This window comes from Lissotriton helveticus, chromosome 7, assembly GCF_964261635.1.
Source record: "Lissotriton helveticus chromosome 7, aLisHel1.1, whole genome shotgun sequence".
Lineage (NCBI taxonomy): Eukaryota > Metazoa > Chordata > Amphibia > Caudata > Salamandridae > Lissotriton > Lissotriton helveticus.
Window position 1 is genome coordinate 1,958,341,030 of NC_136068.1, and position 24,758 is coordinate 1,958,365,787.

Below are 24,758 nucleotides of genomic sequence, written 5' to 3' on the forward strand. Positions count from 1 at the left end.
TAAATAACAGAAAACATTTTTCAAATTATCTTCAAGTGTACAACATAGTTCCCCTTACAAATTAACAACTCACCTTTTCAAAAGTAGGAAAAGTGTTAGTACTGTGTAAATCAAACACCAGAAATTCACCACCAAAAATTCCTCACAAATGTACCTCAGACAGTAGTATCACAAAATGGCTGTGGTTTCCTCTCATTTGACATATATACATAACCAATTAACTTTCATCACACACAAATACAAAACCAAAGTAACATTTTAATTGGTTCTAAATTTCAACACTTTCAAATGTGTTTTCCCCATGCAATTTTCCATAGGACATTTACATACGTCTACAGCCTGAATGGCTGAACGGAATTACACCAAACTTGACAAAATGGTACATCAAACCTAAGAGGTCAGGAAGGATCTACTATGCCCCCTTATGGTCATTTCCCCCTTCGCTTTGGCCTCCTCTTGTCTCTCAATCCTACCGAGAGACAAGATGGCGGCCGCTACGGACTGTTTGGAATGTTGACAGACGCCGGAGAACCAATCAGCTTCGCGAAGCTCCGTAACGCGAAAAGTACGCGAAGCGGAGCGCTGTTACAGATATATATCTTTTTTTGAACGTTAATTTCTCAAAATCCACTGGAGCACATATATTGAGACCTAGCAAAGGCACATCGGGCTACCAGTCCCTAATATTTTGCCAAGTTTCGTGCAAATCCATTCAGCCGTTCGATTATTATTATTTTATTTTTTTTTTGCCCCGCGGAGCCCTTTTAAAACCTCCACATCAAACGTAGGGGGTCAGCGAGGATCTACTATTCCCCCTTATGGTCATTTGCCCCTTCGCTTTGGCCTCCTCTTGTCTCTCGATCCTACCGAGAGACAAGATGGCGGCCGCTACGGACTGTTTGGAATGTTGACAGACGCCGGAGAACCAATCAGCTTCGCTTCACAAAGCTCCGTTGCGCGAAAAGTACGCGTCCTGGAGCGCTGCCCGGTCCGCTGTTACAGATATATATCTTTTTTTAAACGTTAATTTCTCAAAATCCACTGTAGCACATATATTGAGACCTACAAAAGGCACATCGGGCTACCAGTCCCTACAATTTTGCCAAGTTTCGTGCAAATCCATTCACCCGTTCGGGCTAAAAGTGAGGCCAACCGCCCTATGGAAAACTCAATGTTAAAAACACGTTTTGGGACCCCCCTTTTTTCTCAGCCCCCCCTTGACGAACCCCCCCCAAATTTTCAAGGGCTGCTCAGAAACAAAATGTTCCATTTTCCTGAAAGTTTCAGCCAATTCCGTCCACAAACGCCAAAGTTATTAGACATAGAATTTTCAAAAAACCCATAGAGAAAAAATCCTAACTATATATACCTACTGGCGACCGCCAGTAGGTAATATATATATATATATATATATATATATATATATATTACCTACTGGCGGTAGGTAATATATGGGTTCTCCCATAGAGAAAAAATCCTAACTATATATACCTACTGGCGACCGCCAGTAGGTAATATATATATATATATATATATATATATATATATATTACCTACTGGCGGTCGCCAGTAGGTATATATAGTTAGGATTTTTTCTCTATGGGATTTTTGAAAATTCTATGTCTAATAACTTTGGCGTTTGTGGACGGAATTGGCTGAAATTTTCAGGAAAATGGAACATTTTGTTTCTGAGCAGCCCCTGGGTTTCGTCAAGGGGGGGCCGAGAAAAAAGGGGGGTCCCAAAACGTGTTTTTAACATTGAGTTTTCCATAGGGCGGTTGGCCTCACTTTTAGCCCGAACGGCTGAATGGATTTGCACGAAACTTGGCAAAATTGTAGGGACTGGTAGCCCGATGTGCGTTTGCTAGGTCTCAATATATGTGCTCCAGTGGATTTTGAGAAATTAACGTTCAAAAAAAGATATATATCTGTAACAGCGGACCGGGCAGCGCTCCAGTTCGCGTACTTTTCGCGTTATGGAGCTTTGTGAAGCGAAGCTGATTGGTTCTCCGGCGTCTGTAAACATTCCAACCAGTCCATAGCGGCCGCCATCTTGTCTCTCGGTAGGATCGAGAGACAAGAGGAGGCCAAAGCGAAGGGGAAAATGACCATAAGGGGGCATAGTAGATCCTCCCTGACCCCCTAGGTTTGATGTGGAGGTTTTAAAAGGGCCCCGCGGGGCAAAAAAAAAAATAATAATAATAATCGAACGGCTGAATGGATTTGCATGAAACTTGGCACAATTGTAGGGACTGGTAGCCCGATGTGCCTTTGCTAGGTCTCAATATATGTGCTCCAGTGGATTTTGAGAAATTAACGTTCAAAAAAAGATATATATCTGTAACAGCGGAACGGGCAGCGCTCCAGTTCGCGTACTTTTCGCGTTACGGAGCTTTGTGAAGCGAAGCTGATTGGTTCTCCGGCGTCTGTAAACATTCCAAACAGTCCGTAGCGGGTGCCATCTTGTCTCTCGGTAGGATCGAGAGACAAGAGGAGGCCAAAGCGAAGGGGCAAATGACCATAAGGGTCCATAGTAAATCCTCCCTGACCCCATAGGTTTGATGTGGAGGCTTTAAAAGGGCTCCGCGGGGCAAAAAAAAAAAAAAAAATCGTTTTTTTGGTGGGGTGCGCCCGGTTAGCGTAACGGGAAGCGGACTGGGGAGCGTACTACAAGGAATGAAGAATGATTGACTTTTAACTTATTGTATGTTTATAGACTTTTTTTTTACTTTTTTTTCTGCTGAGTGACGTCTCGGCCTATCTTCACGGGATGCAGTCCCTACCATCTCGGCGTTTAAGCCCAGGGGGACCGGTAGTGTGGGAGAGATAACGGGGCATATTATCAAGGGGGTTTATCTCCGCTTTTTTGGCTTTAAAAGCCAAGAAAGCGGAGATAAAATTATCTCCGTATTACCTAGCTGTCGCTAACACCAGTTAGCGACCGCTAGTAGGAGATAGCGACCATCTTGGGCCCCACTTTGCATGTCAGTGATATTTATCACTAATGACATGCAAAGTGGGCATGCCAAGATGTTAGCGACTGGAAACAGTCGCTAACATCGCTATCTCCTATTACCAACTTTTGGAGATATTCGCGCTAAGCGCGAATATCTCCAAAAAGTAACACCTGCCCTGAGCAGTTCTTAGCCATGTTATCCAATGGGAGGTGGATAACATGGCTAAGAGCATTAGCTCGGTAATGCATGAATATCGCTGACTTTTCAGCGATATTAATGCATTGCGGCCGTTTTTTATCGCATTTGCGATAAACTTTGATAATAGCAAGGTTTATCTGCGATAATTTCTGACGATGCTTAGCGGTAAAAAATTCGTTGCTAAGCATCGTTAGGGATAAATATCGCTTAACTTTGGTAATATGCCCCAACGTCTGTTAACGTTCGATTCGAAGGAAATCAGGAAGTGTTGAAAAACATTGTCTGCGCCATCTTGCCTTTTTTCAAATGCCACACTTTTGTCGTGCACGGCAGCCATTTTAGATGACTTGACCAGACCCACTCTCTGCACGCTGTCGATCCTTAGCATGGCTCCCCACCCTCGCAAGCATCTCCCCCAGGCACTGGTCACCCCCGCTCTCTGTCTTATGCATGGGCAATAAACCTCCCCCCATCTGCGCTGCTCTTCCCTGAGAATCACACCCTGTGCCCGCCCGACACCTCCCTTTCGCCCTATTCACTACCGCACCCTCTGACACTCCTCTTCCTCTGTGTCCGATTGTCCAGGCCGGTCCCAGGCTATCAGCTAGCCCTGCAGATGTAGTTTATGGCCCCAGCTGTAAAGAATTACCCCTCTTCAAAGGAGTTATAGTAGATCAAGGCCCACACCCGATGAGATCCGTCACACCACACGCGTTCCTACTATCTGAAAACCATCCTGTATTGTGATTGGGGAGGGGACCGAGCCTGAAGCGGAAGATTCCAGGGATGACTCTTTGTACATCAAAGTTTTTACAATTATGTGTCACATTAAAAATATATAGCACTCCAACAAAGTAGTAGGATTATAAAACTTTAATAACTTATAAATATATACAACAAAACAAAAACAGTAAAAACATTTAAACATTTTTAGGGAAAAAGAAGGAAGTAGCGGTCGGTTGTGCGAATAGTCCCAAGGCAGCACAACGTTCAGATTTCTGGACGGCACCCAGGTGATGTTGCCTGGGTGCCGCACTGATTTCGGTATCCGGCGTGGGGCGTCGCGGGGGTGGGTCATCAGTAGCGGTCTGTTGTGCGAATAGTTCCAAGGCAGCAGAACGATGGCACCATGGTGATGTCCAGTAAGTTGCCGCCCTCCGAATAACGGCGTGGGGCGCCCCGGGGGGGGGGGAGGGGGGAGGCGGCGTAAACGGGCCTCCCCAGGTGGAGCCTCGTCTGCTGTAGTGGGGCGCCCCTTTACCGTTTCAGTTGCCATTCCGTCCGCTTTTGATCCACTGTGTCAAAATCCGCAATTCAGATGAGTTGCGCCCACTCTTGCGGTGCAGCGATAGGCGGCTGTCACAGGACTCTCAAAATGGCGGCAGGCTCTTTCCTTTTTGGGCCTGGTCCACTGAAATGGCCCTGGGACACCTTGGAAATCGGACGCTTGTCTGCTAGGTCTTGGACCCCATTCTCGAAAGCGTCCCCTCCGCCTTGAGGATTCTACAAAAGTCTTGGGGGCCCCCGACTCCTGCAGGCTTCCGGTGGGGAGCGGCTGCCATGATTGCTCGCGGAATGACCACGACGGAGCCACAAGATGGTGGTGCTTTCATGCTGACGCCAGCTTCAGTCTGAAACATCCAGAAACAAGGTGGGGCTTTCATCGTTTGGAAAAAAAAAATTGTTTTCATCCAATGAAAAGTGTTATTTTTAGGTCATATGATCAAGCCTTCCATCATTAGGAAACCAAAAGTAAAATGAACCAATGAAAAGTTTTATAAACAAGTCACATGACCTGTTATGCGGCATAGGGTATAAAAAGCGTAGAAAATCCGTTGGCACGTGAGGCGGCGTCAGTAGCGGACCGATGTGCGAATAGGCCGAAGGCAGCACAACGCGCCAAGATCCGGATGGTACCGAGGTGGTGTCCAGCAAGTTGTCGCACTGGTGTGGCCATCCTACAATGCTGAAAGTCGGCGTGAGGCGCCCCGTTGGCCTGTGAGATGGCGGCAGTAGCGGACCGATGTGCGAATGGGGCCAAAGGCAGCGCAACAATATTTTCTGAATAGAAGACAACACAAGGCGCTGAGATGCCAAGATCCGGATGGCACCGAGGTGGTGTCTAGCAAGTTGTCGCACTGGTGTGGCCATCCTACAATGCTGAAAGTTGGCGTGGGGCGCCCCGTTGGCCTGTGAGATGGCGGCAGTAGCAGACCGATGTGCGAATGGGGCCAAAGGCAGCGCAACAATATTTTCTGAATAGAAGACACCACAAGGCGCTGAGATGCCAAGATCCGGATGGCACCGAGGTGGTGTCTAGCAAGTTGTCGCACTGGTGTGGCCATCCTACAATGCTGAAAGTCGGCGTGGGGCGCCCCGTTGGCCTGTGAGATGGCGGCAGTAGCGGACCGATGTGCGAATGGGGCCAAAGGCAGCGCAACAATATTTTCTGAATAGAAGACACCACAAGGCGCTGAGATGCCAAGATCCGGATGGCACCGAGGTGGTGTCTAGCAAGTTGTCGCACTGGTGTGGCCATCCTACAATGCTGAAAGTCGGCGTGGGGCGCCCCGTTGGCCTGTGAGATGGCGGCAGTAGCGGACCGATGTGCGAATGGGGCCAAAGGCAGCGCAACAATATTTTCGGAATAGAAGACACCACAAGGCGCTGAGATTCGGTTAGCACCGAGGTGGTGTCTAGCAAGCTATGCAGCTGAGTTGCGTGCGCACTTGCGGCGAATATGTCGAAGGCAGCACAACAATGTTTTCTGAATAGAAGACACCACAAGGCGCTGAGATTCGGTAGGCACCGAGGTGGTGTCTAGCAAGTTGCCGTACTGGTGTGGCCATCCTACAATCCTGCTCCGAATAACGGCGTGGGGTGCCCGAAGGGGGGGGGGGAGGGAGGCGGCGTGAACGGGCCTTCCTAGGTGGAGGCTTGTCTGCTGTAGTGGGGCGCCCCTTTACCGTTTCAGTTGCCATTCAGCTGAGTTTCGGCCGCTCTTGATGCTACAGCGACAGGCGGCTGCAAGAGGACTCTCAAAATGGCGGCCTGTTCTTTGGATTTGGGCCTGGTCCACTAAAATGGCCCTGGGACACCTTAGAACTCGGACGCTCGAATTTTTTTTCCTTTCCTCTACATGCAAAAAAAGGTAAATGCCCGGTACGTTACACGCTTCATCTGCCACGATGTACTCTCCAGAGGAACCGAAAAAAAATATAGTTATGGTAACTATACCATGCATCGTCATATGGAGAGGTGGCACCGATTAATTATAGTGCTGCATAAAAGAGAGATTTGGAGGAGAACCCCCGACCTGCCAGTACATTCATCAAAGAAGTGGCACTGACAGCATCAGAGGCAAGGGAAACGGTCCCAAATATTTAGAAGAACTTTGGAAAGATTAAAATGACATGTTTAGATTGTGGCAAATTAATTTCATGTGGACAGATGAGTGTTACTCTAATAAATACAGCATATGAACATCATCATAGTCGATGGTTGGTAGAGACATTTTGACTATATCCTGGACCTGCCCGTCCTCGCCCAAAATGGCGCCGGAATAAATGGGACTCGTAACTCCTTGTTGTGTACTGGTTGCACAACCTTGATATCACGAGATTCGTATGCAGTTTTGAAGCACATGGCGGGCGGGGACGAGAATAGATTGAATATTTCGATATCCCTATTGATATTAAGTTCTGATGTGTTATTGATTACTGTACTATTGAAAGTTCGAATTAACGTCACCCATGGTACTTGCCCGCAAATGTATATCTAGATAATTTTATTGTAACTGGCCCTGTCGTATTTTAATTATAAAATGTACGTCCACCGATTCCGCAACTGTTAGACACTTTAGTTCTTGCAACCTAATGGCCCGCCCGTTACGTTCCTCTACAGTGTAAATGTCTCCTCATCATATACGATTACAGTTTGCTCCGTGGCCGGCCCACGTGGTTATAGGCCCGTATTTGTATAATGACATTTTCACAATAAAGGTTTTTAAAAGAAAACATGGTAATAGTATATACATTGGTAAAGTTTTTAATAATAGTCACTGTTTTAGAATCAGTAAAAGGCAAGTGAAATAAAGCAGACCAATTACATGAAGGGTAAAAGGTATAATACGCAGGAACGCAGTAAAGATAAATGGTCAAGGGCTGTTGTGTTTTCTAATCCTGCAACATAAAGTGATCGATAAGAATCTCATATTCAGGCGTATCGGCGACTAAGACAGCAGGCCGACCCTCTTTTGCTCAACGGCTCCGTCATGGGACGAAGAAACGCCCTTTTTCTCGAAAAAGGAATATATTTTACTTGCAGGACAGTTGTAAATTTTCCGGGAAAGTACATTAGCCTGGAACATTATAACATATATTTAAGAAAAAATAATGTTCGAAAGTAATAAAAAGCGTAATTTTTAGGTAATATGACCAAGCCTTTCATCATTAGAATAAGAAAAGTAAAATGAACCAATGAAAAGTTTTATTAACAAGTCACATGACCTGTTATGCTTACGTTACGCGCTGCGCGTCGCGCCCCGGATCACTTCCGGATGCGCTAACGCGGCGCGTCATATGACGCATTACGCGACAACGCAGGTCTAGAATATAGTCAAAATGTCTCCACCAACCAGCGGTCGGAACACAACCCCTTTCAGCAGGCTAAATAGTTCTGTTAAATGACAACAGAAGGGACAGGCAACAAGAACCATCAGTGAAAGAGGAGAGGGCTAGTTCTTCTCTACCGGGTCACGTTGGGGCGCTACCGGAACTGATCGAATTGGTAGTCTACAGTGTTTCTGGATGTTTCAGACTGAAGCTGGCGTTAGCATGAGAGCACCACCATTTCGTAGCTCCGTCGTGGCCATTCGACGAGCAATAATGCTAGCCGCTCTCCACCAGAAGCCTGCGGGAGTCGGGGGCCCCCAAGACTTTTGTAGAATCTTCAAGGCTGAGGGGACGCTTTCGAGAATGGAGCCCAATCTCTAGCAGACAAGCGTCCGAGTTCCAAGGTGTCGCAGGGCAATTTTAGTGGACCACGCCCAAATCTGAAGAGCCGGCCGCCATTTTGAGAGTACTGTGGCAGCCGGCTATCGCTGCACCGCAAGAGCGGGAGCAACTCAACTACATGGTGAGCGAGACGCTGTAGTCGAAAGAGCGGGCGGTAAACAGCTGAATAGCGAAAGAGGCACAGTGTAGCAAAAGCGGGCGGAATGGCAACTGAAATGGTAAAGGGGCGCCCCACTACAGCGTGTCTTTAGGTGAAACGGATTGTGGGACAAGGTCAAGAATGGAAGAGTTACCAAAAGGCAAAAAGTTCCGCTTGATCCCGGGAGCCGGCCAACTATGTCGGGGGCGATCTCAGGCTACACCAGGAGAACACGACTTGGGGAGGGAGCCGGAGCCAAGCGCCCCCTCCGAGTCCGCGCCATCACACCGTCCCTCGGGGGCCTCCGTCAAGTGGTTCAGGGTGGCACCGCATTACATTGTTCACAAATGCAGTCACGTCCTCAAACAGCCCCCACTTTACTTTGAGAATAGTGAAGCTGAAGCAAGTGCAAATAGGCTTCAGACAGTGTTACAAGCACTCCTCAAAACTTTGAACCATCAGAGTGCATGAGTTTCATGCTCGATCGATTGAGCTAGCCGGATCGGGCAACAAAAAGTATAAAATAGTTATGTAAATAGTTGTTTAATAAAATGTTTTACCCTGTTACTTTGCTGGTGTGTTGTATATATTTGTAATATTTGCATAGAGTTTATCGTTATTTTGGGCGGGGTGGGTGGCGGAGCCGAGCTGTATTGCAGCCATCATGGTGTGGAGTTCAGTTCATCTCAATAGTTTCGTGTTTGTCATGAGGGGTTGTTCCTAATGTTTCTATTTTAGCGAGGTCAAAAAGAGATCCCATTAGTGGCCTACTGATTTTGCTCGATTCCTTTTGTTTTTTTACACGATTTTTCGCTATCTGCAAAGACTAAACAGAGTATTGCGACTCTGTGCTTGTTTGTAAATAGAGAATGAACCAAAGAGAACCAATTCTAAAACAGTAAATGCTTGGATAACAATCAATCAAATGGAGAGAGAAGCAGGCACGACGGATTACAACGGGGGCAAAGGCCTGCGTTAACTACCCTTCACTATCTGCAAAGAGAGAGTACTCCTAATAGAAATGAGGGGGAGGGGGGGCAGCATTCAAAGCAGATCAGTGTGCATAAACACGAAAATGTTTTTACTTACCACGTACTTGACATTCAACAGCTTATGATATTTGCTATTAAAAAACCATTGAAATTCACTGAAAAAACCATAGGTTAGAGACCATATATAGTTAGGAATTAGCATTTAAAAAACCTTGAAAATTCACTGAAAAAACCATAGGTTATAGACCATATATAGTTAGGGATTAGCATTTAAAAAACCTTATTTTACTCACACAAAACCATTGAAATTCCATATATAGTTAGTTGCACTAACTATATATCGCGCACCCGCAATCCACTGCTGATGATGTCACATATTACATCATTCATGACATGGTCAGTGACATCACTGATGACATCACTGATGACATCTCAAATGACATCACTGATGACATCTCAAATGACATCACTGATAACATCTCAAATGACATCACTGATGACATCTCAAATGACATCACTGATGACATCACTGATGCCATCTCATTTGACATCAATGACCACATCACTGATGATATCATTCATGTGACAATACAATGCATCTCCTCACACTTTAATATAATCTCTGTTACACCCAGTGTTAAATACAGAGTATAATTTTTGAAACCATTGACACACCAATACTAGTTACTACATACGCACTCAGTGATTCCTATGTTTATACACACATTCACTCATTTACCCATACAATCATTCATACATACAATCACTCATCTTTACAACACTATCATATGCACTCATACACCTATACAGACACTCACACTCTGCCACTCATCCATGGAGTTACTCACACACCTAGTCAGTCCTGTAAATAATCAATCACACTTCCATTTTCTAATCTATACAGTTAAACATAGAGCACCTTACATTTTGAAACATATACTAACACATACTTACTCTCTTATACAATCATTGATACAAGTACACATTGATCTGCACAGAGTCACACACCTCCCAGCCAGCCACACACACTCAGTCTCCCATACAAATACTTGGGCAATCAATCAATAACCCATATAGTTACTCATATAGCTACTGACCAACACATGCAGCAGTTTACAGAACAACAGACATAATGATGCACAAATTAAGACAGTTTAGTCACTAACCCATGCACTCAGTGAGACACATTTAATCACTCACTCATACAGTCAGTCACGCACCTCCTAAATCCTTCATCCAGACACTTCTACATCTACTCATTCTTCAATATGTAAAACATATTTAAACTTTACAGAAACACACAGTCACTGGATGATGTCATCAGTGATGTCATTTGAGATGTCATCAGTGATGTCATCAGTGATGTCACTGACCATGTCATGAATGATGTAATATGTGACATCATCAGCAGTGGATTGCGGGTGCGCGATATATAGTTAGTGCAACTAACTATATATGGAATTTCAATGGTTTTGTGTGAGTAAAATAAGGTTTTTTAAATGCTAATCCCTAACTATATATGGTCTATAGCCTATGGTTTTTTCAGTGAATATATATATATATATATATATATATATATATTTATATATATATATATATATATATATATATAAATGTATATGTATCATAAAAACTCCTTTCTATATATAAAAATAGATAGGTTACATAATAGGTCGGAGATAAATGTAAGGTGAGCACCGATTTAGCTAGGTGCTGTCACTTACCAGTGTCAGATACATTACACACATGCACTTTATAAAACTCCGGGACAGGACACTGCCCATTCAGGTGTAAGTGTTGACTCCTTACTCCCATCCTGCCCACGATGAACCACCAGGATGCTGATGGGCACCCCAGTCACAACTTCCTTTGTGCGTAGGTGTCTAGAGGGAATGCACAAAGGCCAGCTGTCACCCACCCCAGAGGTGTATTGGAGACAGGCTGAAGGCACACATAGCTTTAAGTGCAGAGAAATGCTATCTTTCTAAATAACAGTGATGGATCAAGCCCTGATCTTTGGACTGGGTAAGAGTGGTCTGCTTAATTCAGACACTCTGTTCATCACCACCCCCTTTTCTGAATCATTTTGTCCACCATAAGCGTGGAAGGGTATACTCAGACATGAGTCCCCTGCTCACTGCTCCATCAGGATTCAAGCAAGCCGGGCCGACGACACCTGGAATGGCAGAAATCGGTCCCCGGAAGCTTGTCTCTTTTCTGGTGAAGAATTGGCTTGGTAGTTTGGTCTGCCCTGTTCCCATGATGCACTGGGCCAGGGACAGACTAATTTGCATATAGCCAGGTTCTGAGCTGGGATGGGGCAGTGAGCTAAATAACGGTGATGGATCAAGCCCTGATCTTTGGACTGGGTAAGAGTGGTCTGCTTAATTCAGACACTCTGTTCATCACCACCCCCTTTTCTGAATCATTTTGTCCACCATAAGCGTGGAAGGGTATACTCAGACATGAGTCCCTTGCTCACTGCTCCATCAGGATTCAAGCAAGCCGGGCCGACGACACCTGGAATGGCAGAAACCGGTCCCCGGAAGCTTGTCTCCTTTCTGGTGAAGAATTGGCTTGGTAGTTTGGTCTGCCCTGTTCCCATGATGCACTGGGCCAGGGACAGACTAATTTGCATATAGCCAGGTTCTGAGCTGGGATGGGGCAGTAAGCTAAATAACGGTGATGGATCAAGCCCTGATCTTTGGACTGGGTAAGAGTGGTCTGCTTAATTCAGACACTCTGTTCATCACCACCCCCTTTTCTGAATCATTTTGTCCACCATAAGCGTGGAAGGGTATACTCAGACATGAGTCCCTTGCTCACTGCTCCATCAGGATTCAAGCAAGCCGGGCCGACGACGCCTGGAATGGCAGAAACCGGTCCCCGGAAGCTTGTCTCCTTTCTGGTGAAGAATTGGCTTGGTAGTTTGGTCTGCCCTGTTCCCATGATGCACTGGGCCAGGGACAGACTAATTTGCATATAGCCAGGTTCTGAGCTGGGATGGGGCAGTGAGCTAAATAACGGTGATGGATCAAGCCCTGATCTTTGGACTGGGTAAGAGTGGTCTGCTTAATTCAGACACTCTGTTCATCACCACCCCCTTTTCTGAATCATCTTTCTAAAAGTGGCATTTTGAAAATAGTAATTGTAAATCTAACTTTGCTAACAAACAGGATTTATCATTACCATTCCAATGAGATAAAACATGGTAGAACTACTCCTTCTCAATCAGAAATTACTGCTTAAAAGTGTGATGAGGAATTCCCAATGTTAACCTATAAGCGGGTAGGCCTCACAGTAGTGAACAATGAATTTAGATGTTTTTCACTACCAGGGCATGGAAAATTTAAAAGTGCATGTCCTACCTTTTGCTTACACAGCACCATGCCCTATGGGCTATCTAGGGCCAACCTGAAGACTGAATTATATTTTATAAAAGGGGAGTGTAAGGCTTGGCAAGGGGTGTTAAATGCCAAGTCGACACAGCAGTGTAAACTGCACACACAGGCTCTATAGTAGCAGGCCTAAGACATTTTAAAAGGCTACTTGTGTGGTTGGCACAATCAGTGATGCAGGCCCCCTAGTAGCATGCAATTAACAGGCCTTGGGCACTGGTAGTGCACACTATTAGGGACTTATAGATACATTAAATATTCCAATTGTGGATAAGTCAATGAAACTAGGTTTAGAGGAGAGCACATGTACTTTAGCACTGGTCAGCAGTCTTAAGGCCAACAAAATGAATGCAGCAAAAAGAGGAGGTAAGCAGGCAAAACGTTTAGGGAAGACCACCTAAAGACGGTCAGGTCTAACATAAAATGATTAGAGTAACCATTTGGTACTTTTGATATGACAGGGATATTATTGTCCGTGATACCAGTGTTTCTATGTATAAACTTACCCAAGGTCCCCGGCGACTCTTGGCTTCCCTTGTTAGTTGTCACTCGGACAGTGCTGCTCACAGCATTTCACTGGCATTGTTTCAGGCTTGATGATGAAAGATCAGAAGAGATCTGAATCCATTTTATGTAATACTTTGTTGTTCTTTGTTTTCCTCCACAGGGGCACCAAGATGTACACACCAATGACCGGGAACTTAAAGAAGGGCGTGTTCTTGGCCGTTTCTGCAGTATTAATTCTCTATTTTTCCATTCATCGTAAGCTTCTACAGGTAAGACACACATGGTCATTGGACCGATTTCAGACTGAGAAGTTTGCTTTTGACGTGCCTCAAACCAGGGCTCAGCATGGCTGGTGGATGAGCCACGTGCAGATGAGGGAGTTTGACTACATACATGAAGGGAAGGCTGTGAGGAACTATTGCTCTGGGAAGTGATGGCTTCTAGTAAATGTAAAGAGGTGAATATGAGGGAAGGATCAGATGTGCATCAAAATCACTTTACAAGAAGAATGCATCCAGAGTCGGTCTGTGTGTGTAACCGTTCGGCTGGGACGGGTGACTCAGGAGTCGGGTCTGCTGGTTTGAGCCATTGCCTGGTCATGCTTCTCTGGTGGCCACTTCTCCTGAGAGGTGCTGATGTCAGATCCATCTAGCGCGATGATTCTCTAGTGGTTGGCTGGGACGGGTGACTCAGGAGTCGGGTGTGCTGGTGTGAGCCATCGCCTGGTCATGCTTCTCTGGTGACCGCTTCTCCTGAGAGGTGCTGATGTCAGATCCATCTAGCGCGATGATTCTCTAGTGGTTGGCTGGGACGGGTGACTCAGGAGTCGGGTGTGCTGGTGTGAGCCATCGCCTGGTCATGCTTCTCTGGTGACCGCTTCTCCTGAGAGGTGCTGATGTCCGATCCATCTAGCGCGATGATTCTCTAGCAGTCGGCCTCTGAGGTGAGGTGATGGTTTCAGACACAATTCCAACCCATCCTTCTGAAATGAGGTTCTGTTGTGAGACCCATTTGTCGTGATGAGCCTCAGCCAGGCCTACCAGTGCTAGGGGTTCGCCCTTCTCTGCACAAAGTCCCTAGACCAATAGGAAGAAGTTGGCATGGAAACTGGAATATAAAACAGAGTACTTTATTAACCTCATGAGGTTGAACTACATGCACACAACACCCTTTGGTGGTGTATGAAGTAGTACACTGAACTGAAGGAGCATGGTCCTTTTATACCCACACAGGGGCTCTATAAAGGCGGTACAAGTACCAGAAGAAGGTTTTAGGTACATATAAGGTCATACAGATAATGCACAAGTGGGAGGAGCTAACATTTGCTAATTCTAGTAAACACATCCTGACAGTTACAGACTATAACAGCTGTAAAGACAGCTGCAAGCTCAACTGAGCATATGCAAAGTAGAGGAGGCTAAATATATCTTGTCACTAGGCAGAATATAAGAGTACACGACAGAAAGGTAGGACAGAGCACATGGTGAGCACAAGGTAGCACATGGCATACAAAATGGCTGCCAAATCCAAGATGGCTTCAGCTAAATGCTAGCCCCGTTTGCTGCCAAATTACAACACATTTCCTGACCATGCTTCCCCTGGGAGTTGCAGAAGTCACAATGCTCTCTGCTCATGCTTATCCTATGAATGTTTTCTTTCGGTAATTTTTAGATTCCAGCTTCTTTTCTCACACATTCTTTTCAATGTTCCGCTTCTTCCCGGGGAGGGGGAGGGGGGCGGGGGTTGGAGGGGGGCTGTTTTCCAGGTTTTCATGCATGTCCTATGTTTGGTTTCTCCTGTGTGGTGCGCATGTCATAGCTGCTTCCTACCCTTGCTCTGCCTGTAGTTGGCTTCTCCTATTAGATGTTATTACATTTCCCTCAGTTTTATGCTTCTCCAGGAGCTGACTTCTGCTGTGAGGCGCTGATGGCAATTACCCTCCTCTCAGTCACAGGTGGATCTCTTCTCCTGCACTTTGAAAAGGTCAGAGTCAGTTCTCACTCATCTCTACCCCTGGTTGTCTTCTCCTGTGAGGTGGAGATGTTAGACACAGTTCCTCTGAGGTGGAGATGTTAGAGTCTCTTCCGGTCATTCTTCCCCTGTGAGGCGCTGACATGGTTGTTGTGTTTCATGTGGGATACACAGCCTTCGGGGCACACCTCGGCGCTCCCCTTTGTGATGTGCTGCAGGGGTCTCTCTGTGTGTGTGTGAGTATTTCACCGAGCCTTCTGCTAGAAGGAGATAGGTTACACAAGTGAACGGCTGGCCAACAGAAACTCCCACTGAACAGGGTTGAGCTGGTGCTGTGAAAAGGTAAGCCGCCCCTCTTTAAAGAACGCGATATTGTGATGCAGTAACAGTCCACTTCCTCTCTCAGAAACCAGCTACCCCCCTCTCCTCACTCCACCCCCCCAAACACTCATTGCAGGATGAGCTGAGCCCCCACAGAACCCCACAGGCTCATGCTCTACACACACATGGGTGGGTTTGGTACTTTGCATTAAATGCTGTTCCAGTGGGAGAAATGGTGCATAAGAGACAATGCACAACCATTCAACAACACTTGGCAGGGTAAGGAACAGGGGCCCTTGGTTCAATGTATCTGGGACTTTGATGGGGTTCTCCGAAGTTTGGTGGGTATTTTACAAGGACACTGAGATGGAAACTGCATCTGACAGGATATCTCAGGAGCAGGACATCCTGGAGCTGCAATCCGCGGAATGACACTTCTCTGCAGTCTGTCCTGAAGGATAAGCTAGAGAGAGCTTCAAAAGCCACAAGGAGTAACGCAGGGACGACCCATCGCAGGACCAGGGCCTTGGACTGGGGAAAGGGGTCGCAACGCGAGCGGGGCGTGCGGGGAGTGAATTGTGGCTTCTGAGAGAGTCTCTCTCCAGGGGGTGGTGTGGAGTGAGGTGTGGCTTTTCTTGTGGGGAGTGAGTTGTGGCTTTGCTTGCGGGGAGTGAGTTGTGGCTTTGCTTGCGGGGAGTGAGTTGTGGCTTTCCTTGCGGGGAGAGAGTTGTGGCTTTGCTAGCGGGGAGTGAGTTGTGGCTTTGCTTGCAGGGAGTGAGTTGTGGCTTTGCTTGTGGGGAGTGAGTTGTGGCTTTGCTTGTGGGGAGTGAGTTGTGGCTTTCCTTGCGGGGAGTGAGTTGTGGCTTTGCTTGTGGGGAGTGAGTTGTGGCTTTCCTTGCGGGGAGTGAGTTGTGGCTTTGCTAGCGGGAAGTGAGTTGTGGCTTTGCTTGCGGGGAGTGAGTTGTGGCTTTGCTTGTGGGAGTGAGTTGTGGCTTTGCTTGCGGGAGTGAGTTGTGGCTTTGCTAGCAGGGAGTAAGTTGTGGCTTTGCTTGCGGGGAGTGAGTTGTGGGTTTGCTTGCGGGAGTGAGTTGTGGCTTTGCTAGCAGGGAGTAAGTTGTGGCTTTGCTTGCGGGGAGTGAGTTGTGGCTTTGCTTGCGGGAGTGAGTTGTGGCTTTGCTTGCGGGGAGTGAGTTGTGGCTTTGCTTGCGGGGAGTGAGTTGTGGCTTTGCTTGTGGGGAGTGAGTTGTGGCTTTGCTTGCGGGGAGTGAGTTGTGGCTTTGCTTGTGGGGAGTGAGTTGTGGCTTTGCTTGCGGGGAGTGAGGTGTGGCTTTGCTTGCGGGGAGTGAGGTGTGCCTCTGCTAGCGGTGAGTGAGTTGTGGCTTTGCTTGCGGGGAGTGAGTTGTGGCTTTGCTTGTGGGGAGTGAGTTGTGGCTTTGCTTGCGGGGCGTGAGGTGTGCCTTTGCTAGCGGTGAGTGAGTTGTGGCTTTGCTTGCGGGGAGTGAGGTGTGGCTTTGCTTGCGGGGAGTGAGGTGTGGCTTTGCTTGCGGGGAGTGAGGTGTGGCTTTGCTTGCGGGGAGTGAGGTGTGGCTTTGCTTGCGGGGAGTGAGTTGTGGCTTTGCTTGCGGGGAGTGAGTTGTGGCTTTGCTTGCGGGAGTGAGGTGTGCCTCTGCTAGCGGTGAGTGAGTTGTGGCTTTGCTTGCGGGGAGTGAGTTGTGGCTTTGCTTGCGGGGATTGAGTTGTGGCTTTGCTTGCGGGAGTGAGGTGTGCCTCTGCTAGCGGTGAGTGAGTTGTGGCTTTGCTTGCGGGGAGTGAGGTGTGGCTTTGCTTGCGGGGAGTGAGGTGTGGCTTTGCTTACAGGAAGTGAGGTGTGGCTTTGCTTGCGGGGAGTGAGGTGTGGCTTTGCTTGCGGGGAGTGAGGTGTGGCTTTGCTTGCGGGAAGTGAGTTGTGGCTTTGCTTGCGGGGAGTGAGTTGTGGCTTTGCTTGCGTGAGTGAGGTGTGCCTCTGCTAGCGGTGAGTGAGTTGTGGCTTTGCTTGCGGGGAGTGAGTTGTGGCTTTGCTTGCGGGGAGTGAGTTGTGGCTTTGCTTGCAGGAGTGAGGTGTGCCTCTGCTACCGGTGAGTGAGTTGTGCCTCTGCTAGAGGTGAGTGAGTTGTGGCTTTGCTTGCGGGGAGTGAGGTGTGGCTTTGCTTGCGGGGAGTGAGGTGTGGCTTTGCTTGCGGGGAGTGAGGTGTGGCTTTGCTTGCGGGGAGTGAGGTGTGGCTTTGCTTGCGGGGAGTGAGTTGTGGCTTTGCTTGCGGGGAGTGAGTTGTGGCTTTGCTTGCGGGAGTGAGGTGTGGCTTTGCTTGCGGGGAGTGAGGTGTGGCTTTGCTTGCGGGGAGTGAGGTGTGGCTTTGCTTGCGGGGAGTGAGGTGTGGCTTTGCTTGCGGGGAGTGAGTTGTGGCTTTGCTTGCGGGGAGTGAGTTGTGGCTTTGCTTGCGGGAGTGAGGTGTGCCTCTGCTAGCGGTGAGTGAGTTGTGGCTTTGCTTGCGGGGAGTGAGTTGTGGCTTTGCTTGCGGGGATTGAGTTGTGGCTTTGCTTGCGGGAGTGAGGTGTGCCTCTGCTAGCGGTGAGTGAGTTGTGGCTTTGCTTGCGGGGAGTGAGGTGTGGCTTTGCTTGCGGGGAGTGAGGTGTGGCTTTGCTTGCGGGGAGCGAGGTGTGGCTTTGCTTGCGGGGATTGAGGTGTGGGTTTGCTTGCGGGGAGTGAGGTGTGGCTTTGCTTGCGGGGAGTGAGTTGTGGCTTTGCTTGCGGGGAGTGAGTTGTGGCTTTGCTTGCGTGAGTGAGGTGTGCCTCTGCTAGCGGTGAGTGAGTTGTGGCTTTGCTTGCGGGGAGTGAGTTGTGGCTTTGCTTGCGGGGAGTGAGTTGTGGCTTTGCTTGCGGGGATTGAGTTGTGGCTTTGCTTGCGGGGAGTGAGGTGTGGCTTTGCTTGCGGGGAGTGAGGTGTGGCTTTGCTTGCGGGGAGTGAGGTGTGGCTTTGCTTGCGGGGAGTGAGGTGTGGCTTTGCTTGCGGGGAGTGAGTTGTGGCTTTGCTTGCGGGGAGTGAGTTGTGGCTTTGCTTGCGGGAGTGAGGTGTGCCTCTGCTAGCGGTGAGTGAGTTGTGGCTTTGCTTGCGGGGAGTGAGTTGTGGCTTTGCTTGCGGGGATTGAGGTGTGGCTTTGCTTGCGGGGAGTGAGGTGTGGCTTTGCTTGCGGGGAGTGAGGTGTGGCTTTGCTTGCGGGGAGTGAGGTGTGGCTTTGCTTGCGGGGAGTGAGGTGTGGCTTTGCTTGCGGGGAGTGAGTTGTGGCTTTGCTTGCGGGGAGTGAGTTGTGGCTTTGCTTGCGGGGAGTGAGTTGTGGCTTTGCTTGCGGGGAGTGAGTTGTGGCCTCTGAGAGTCTGTCTCCAGGGGGTGGTGTGGAGGGAGTGTGTCTGCATTGGCCATGGCCATGGGATGGAAAGGTGGGGCCACAGGATGGCGGTGATTGGCTTCCATTTATCAATGGGGCGGTCTCCCATTGCTGCTGCTCTTCGTGTTTTGTGGCCATTATTGACATGTTCCTGGCTCTCCTGATGCAGGGGGGGTGAGAACCTTCCTCCCATCAGATGGGCACTCTGGGTCTTGCTAGTTCTGGTGCATGGGCGTGCACAGCTGGAGCTGCTCCTGTATTGCTGTTGTACCTGTGAGCTCTGGGAGAGAACAGCAAACTGTTCTTACAGACTAGAAAATAAAATCTGGCGTTTAAGGACATACATGCAGAGCTGGGCCTGTGCACTACAACTGCAATTTAGGTATTTCAAAATTAAATGTTTGCATTTTCAGAAACCATCAAGCTGATGTCTTAGACACATTTATTGCATTTCATAATTACAATTATGTAATTATGTTTAAATATGATGATTGAGGGATATTTCATCAGAGTTTCTGAAGATAATTGCTAATTTCGACTGCTTGGTACAACAGTTTCATGATTTCTGTGAAGATATTTCATTATCTCTATTGTGTACACTCCATGTGATGACACAGTGGCATTGCTGTGTGGGCACACAGGACATGTCTAGCTCTGCTCTCTGTGAGATGCAAACCTGAGGTTTGCACCCCTTACACCTCTCCACTCTGCCCCATTGAAGGACAGTCTGGGGGTTCACTTGGAATGAGCAGGATGGAATCAGGGGCGACGAGAGATGCTGAATGCACATTTACTCATGAAAATACACGTGAAGTCGCAAAGTCATATGTTGTAGGTGCTTGTGACACCAACTTTTGAAGAATATTCTTGAACACGCGCAGTTTTCCACCCTTTTTAAGTCTGTTGGGGGAGTAAAGGCCCCAATCTTTGCATTTGTAGCCAGAGCTTCCTTGGCACACCCCAGAATCTTCACAATGCTTCCTCGAGGCCCCCCAGAACCCCTGCATTTGTAGGAACTGACATGTGTGTGCAAGATTTACAATTCAGTAATATTTTTTACTTTTTGCAAAATTCTACTTGGGAGAGACTCTAGTTAATCCCCTAGAACAGTCAGAACCCCAGACATGGCTTGTTCATGCTGTGTTAATGAAAGCGGGCACTGTGAAGGTTCACCAGCTCTCTGCTTCCAGCTGGGGCCTGTGCTGGCACCTGGGACAGGTGGAAGCAGGTGGCCCAGCAGTGGCAGTGACCACTGCTCCCCTAAGACGAGTTCTGGCCTTCCTGACTTACATGTTTTTACAACTTAAGTACAGGAGAGCTTGCTATAGGGTCACAGCACACCATACTGCACGTGGCACTATTTATGAAGCATGCCTCGGCTTGAGCCTGGGTCCAGGAAAGCTTCATTTACAAAAATAAAGGAACAGACTGTCTGCCTCATGGATTGCTCTGACCACAAACTGACCGCCTAATGAGATACGTGCCAGTGATCATCACCAGCAAACACCGGGGTAAATTAAGCACTAGAGGTCCTCTCTGACACTCATCATTAGCAAACACCGAGGTAAATTAAGCACCGCCTCACACTAGCACTAGAGATCCTGTCTGACACTCATCACCAGCAAACACCGGGGTAAATTAAGCACCGCCCACCCTTGCACCAGAGGTCCTGTCTGACACTCATCACCAGCAAACACCGGGGTAAATTAAGCAGTAGAGTACCTCTCTGACACTCATCAACAGCAAACACCGGGGTGAATTATGCACTGCCCACTCTTGCACCAAAGGTCCTGTCTGACACTCATCACCAGCAAGCACCGGGGTAAATTAAGCACCGCCCACCCTTGCACCAGAGGTCCTGTCTGACATACATCACCAGCAAACACCGGGGTAAATTAAGCACTGCCCACTCATGCACCAAAGGTCCTGTCTGACACTCATCACCAGCAAACACCAGGGTAAATTAAGCACCGCCCACCCTTGCACCAGAGGTCCTGTATGACACTCATCACCAGCAAACACCGGGGTAAATTAAGCACCGCCCACCCTTACACCAAAGGTCCTGTCTGACACTCATCACCAGCAAACACCGGGGTGAATTATGCACTGCCCACTCTTGCACCAAAGGTCCTGTCTGACACTCATCACCAGCAAACACCAGGGTAAATTAAGCACCGCCCACCCTTGCACCAGAGGTCCTGTATGACACTCATCACCAGCAAACACCGGGGTAAATTAAGCACCGCCCACCCTTACACCAAAGGTCCTGTCTGACACTCATCACCAGCAAACACCGGGGTAAATTAAGCACCGGCCACCCTTACACCAAAGGTCCTGTCTGACACTCATCACCAGCAAACACCGGGGTAAATTAAGCACCGGCCACCCTTACACCAAAGGTCCTGTCTGACACTCATGACCAGCAAACACTAGAGTAAATTAAGCACCGCCCACCCTTACACCAAAGGTCCTGTCTGACACTCATCACCAGCAAGCACCGGGGTAAATTAAGCACCGCCCACCCTTACACCAAAGGTCCTGTCTGACACTCATCACCAGCAAGCACCGGGGTAAATTAAGCACCGCCCACCCTTGCACCAGAGGTCCTGTCTGACATACATCACCAGCAAACACCGGGGTAAATTAGGCACCGCCCACCCTTACACCAGAGGTTCTGTCTGACAATCATCACTAGCAAACACCGGGGTATATTAAGCACCTCCCACCCTTGCAACAGAGGTTCTGTCTGACAATCATCACTAGCAAACACCGGGGTATATTAAGCACCGCCCACCCTTGCACCAGAGGTCATGTCTGACACTTATCACCAGCAAAAACTGGGGTAAATTAAGCACCGCCCACCCTTGCACCAGAGGTCCTGTCTGACACTCATCACCAGCAAACACCGGGGTAAATTAAGCACTAGAGGTCCTCTCTGACACTCATCACCAGCAAACACCGAGGTAAATTAAGCACCGCCTCACACTAGCACTAGAGATCCTGTCTGACTCTCATCACCAGCAAACACCGGGGTAAATTAAGCACCGCCCACCCTTGCACCAGAGGTCCTGTCTGACACTCATCACCAGCAAACACCGGGGTAAATTAAGCAGTAGAGTACCTCTCTGACACTCATCAACAGCAAACACCGGGGTGAATTATGCACTGCCCACTCTTGCACCAAAGGTCCTGTCTGACACTCATCACCAGCAAACACCAGGGTAAATTAAGCACCGCCCACCCTTGCACCAGAGGTCCTGTATGACACTCATCACCAGCAAACACCGGGGTAAATTAAGCACCGCCCACCCTTACACCAAAGGTCCTGTCTGACACTCATCACCAGCAAACACCGGGGTAAATTAAGCACCGGCCACCCTTACACCAAAGGTCCTGTCTGACACTCATCACCAGCAAGCACCGGGGTAAATTAAGCACCGCCCACCCTTACACCAAAGGTCCTGTCTGACACTCATCACCAGCAAGCACCGGGGTAAATTAAGCACCGCCCACCCTTGCACCAGAGGTCCTGTCTGACATACATCACCAGCAAACACCGGGGTAAATTAAGCACCGCCCACCCTTACACCAGAGGTTCTGTCTGACAATCATCACTAGCAAACACCGGGGTATATTAAGCACCGCCCACCCTTGCACCAGAGGTTCTGTCTGACAATCATCACTAGCAAACACCGGGGTATATTAAGCACCGCCCACCCTTGCACCAGAGGTCATGTCTGACACTTATCACCAGCAAACACTGGGGTAAATTAAGCACCGCCTCACACTAGCACTTGAGATCCTGTCTAACTCTCATCACCAGCAAACACCGGGGTAAATTAAGCACCGCCAACCCTTGCACCAGAGGTCCTGTCTGACACTCATCATCAGCAAACACCGGGGTAAATTAAGCACTAGAGGTCCTCTCTGACACTCATCACCAGCAAACACCGGGGTAAATTAAGCACCGCCTCACACTAGCACTAGAGATCCTGTCTGACTCTCATCACCAGCAAACACCGGGGTAAATTAAGCACCGCCCACCCTTGCACCAGAGGTCCTGTCTGACACTCATCACCAGCAAACTCCGGGGTAAATTAAGCACCGCCCACCCTTGCACCAAAGATCCTGTCTGACACCCATCACTAGCAAACACCGGGGTAAATTAAGCACCGCCACCCTTGCACCAGAGGGACTGTCTGACACTCATCACCAGCAAACACCGGGGTAAATTAAGCACCGCCCACCCTTGCACCAGAGGTCCTGTGTGACACTCATCAACAGCAAACACCGGGGTAAATTAAGCACCGCCCACCCTTACACCAAAGGTCCTGTCTGACACTCATCACCAGCAAACACCGGAGTAAGTTAAGCACCGCCCACCCTTACACCAAAGGTCCTGTCTGACACTCATCACCAGCAAGCACCGGGGTAAATTAAGCACCGCCCACCCTTGCACCAGAGGTCCTGTCTGACACTCATCACCAGCAAACACCGGGGTAAATTAAGCACCGCCCACCCTTGCACCAGAAGTCCTGTGTGACACTCATCAACAGCAAATACTGGGGTAAATTAAGCACCGCCCACCCTTACACCAAAGGTCCTGTCTGACACTCATCACCAGCAAACACCGGAGTAAGTTAAGCACCGCCCACCCTTACACCAAAGGTCCTGTCTGACACTCATCACCAGCAAGCACCGGCGTAAATTAAGCACCGCCCACCCTTGCACCAGAGGTCCTGTCTAACACTCATCACCAGCAAACACCGGGGTAAAGTAAGTACCGCCCACCCTTGCACCAGAGGTTCTGTCTGACAATCATCACTAGCAAACACCGGGGTATATTAAGCACCGCCCACCCTTGCACCAGAGGTCCTGTCTGACACTTATCACCAGCAAACGCTGGGGTAAATTAAGCACCGCCTCACAATAGCACTAGAGATCCTGTCTGACTCTCATCACCAGCAAACACCGGGGTAAATTAAGCACCGCCCACCTTTGCACCAGAGGTCCTGTCTGACACTCATCACCAGCAAGCACCGGGGTAAATTAAGCACCGCCCACACTTGCACCAGAGGTCCTGTCTGACACTTATCACCAGCAAACACCGGGGTAAATTAAGCACCGCCCACCCTTGCACCAAAGGTCCTGTCTGACACTCATCACCAGCAAACATTGGGGTAAATTAAGCACCGCCCACCCTTACACCAAACGTCCTGTCTGACACTCATCACCAGCAAACACCGGGGTAAATTAAGCACCGCCCACCCTTACACCAAAGGTCCTGTCTGACACTCATCACCAGCAAACACCAGAGTAAATTAAGCACCGCCTACCCTTGCACCAAAGGTCCTGTCTGACACTCATCACCAGCAAGCACCGGGGTAAATTAAGCACCGCCCACCCTTGCACCAGAGGTTCTGTCTGACAATCATCACTAGCAAACACCGGGGTATATTAAGCACCGCCCACCCTTGCACCAGAGGTCCTGTCTGACACTTATTACCAGCAAACGCTGGGGTAAATTAAGCACCGCCTCACACTAGCACTAGAGATCCTGTCTGACTCTCATCACCAGCAAACACCGGGGTATATTAAGCATCGCCCACCCTTGCACCAGACGTCCTGTCTGACACTTATCACCAGCAAACACTGGGGTAAATTAGACACCACCTCACACTAGCACTAGAGATCCTGTCTGACTCTCATCACCAGTAAACACCGGGGTAAATTAAGCATCCCCCACCCTTGCGCCAGGGGGCCTGTCTGACACTCATCACCAGCAAGGACCAGGGTAAATTAAGCACCGCCCACCCTTGCACCAGAGGTCCTGTATGACA

General features: G+C 48.6%; 1 protein-coding gene across 1 annotated transcript in view; it reads left to right on the plus strand.

Moving 5' to 3' along the window:
• The window catches only part of LOC144767909 (NXPE family member 1-like), a 357,584-nt gene that overhangs the window by 115,742 nt on the left and 217,084 nt on the right, over positions 1 to 24,758 (plus strand). The window contains exon 3 of the mRNA XM_078651249.1: positions 13,367 to 13,475. Coding sequence (XP_078507375.1) covers positions 13,377 to 13,475 — 99 coding nt within the window. The 5' untranslated portion in view covers positions 13,367 to 13,376. The remainder of the gene's footprint in view (positions 1 to 13,366; positions 13,476 to 24,758) is intronic.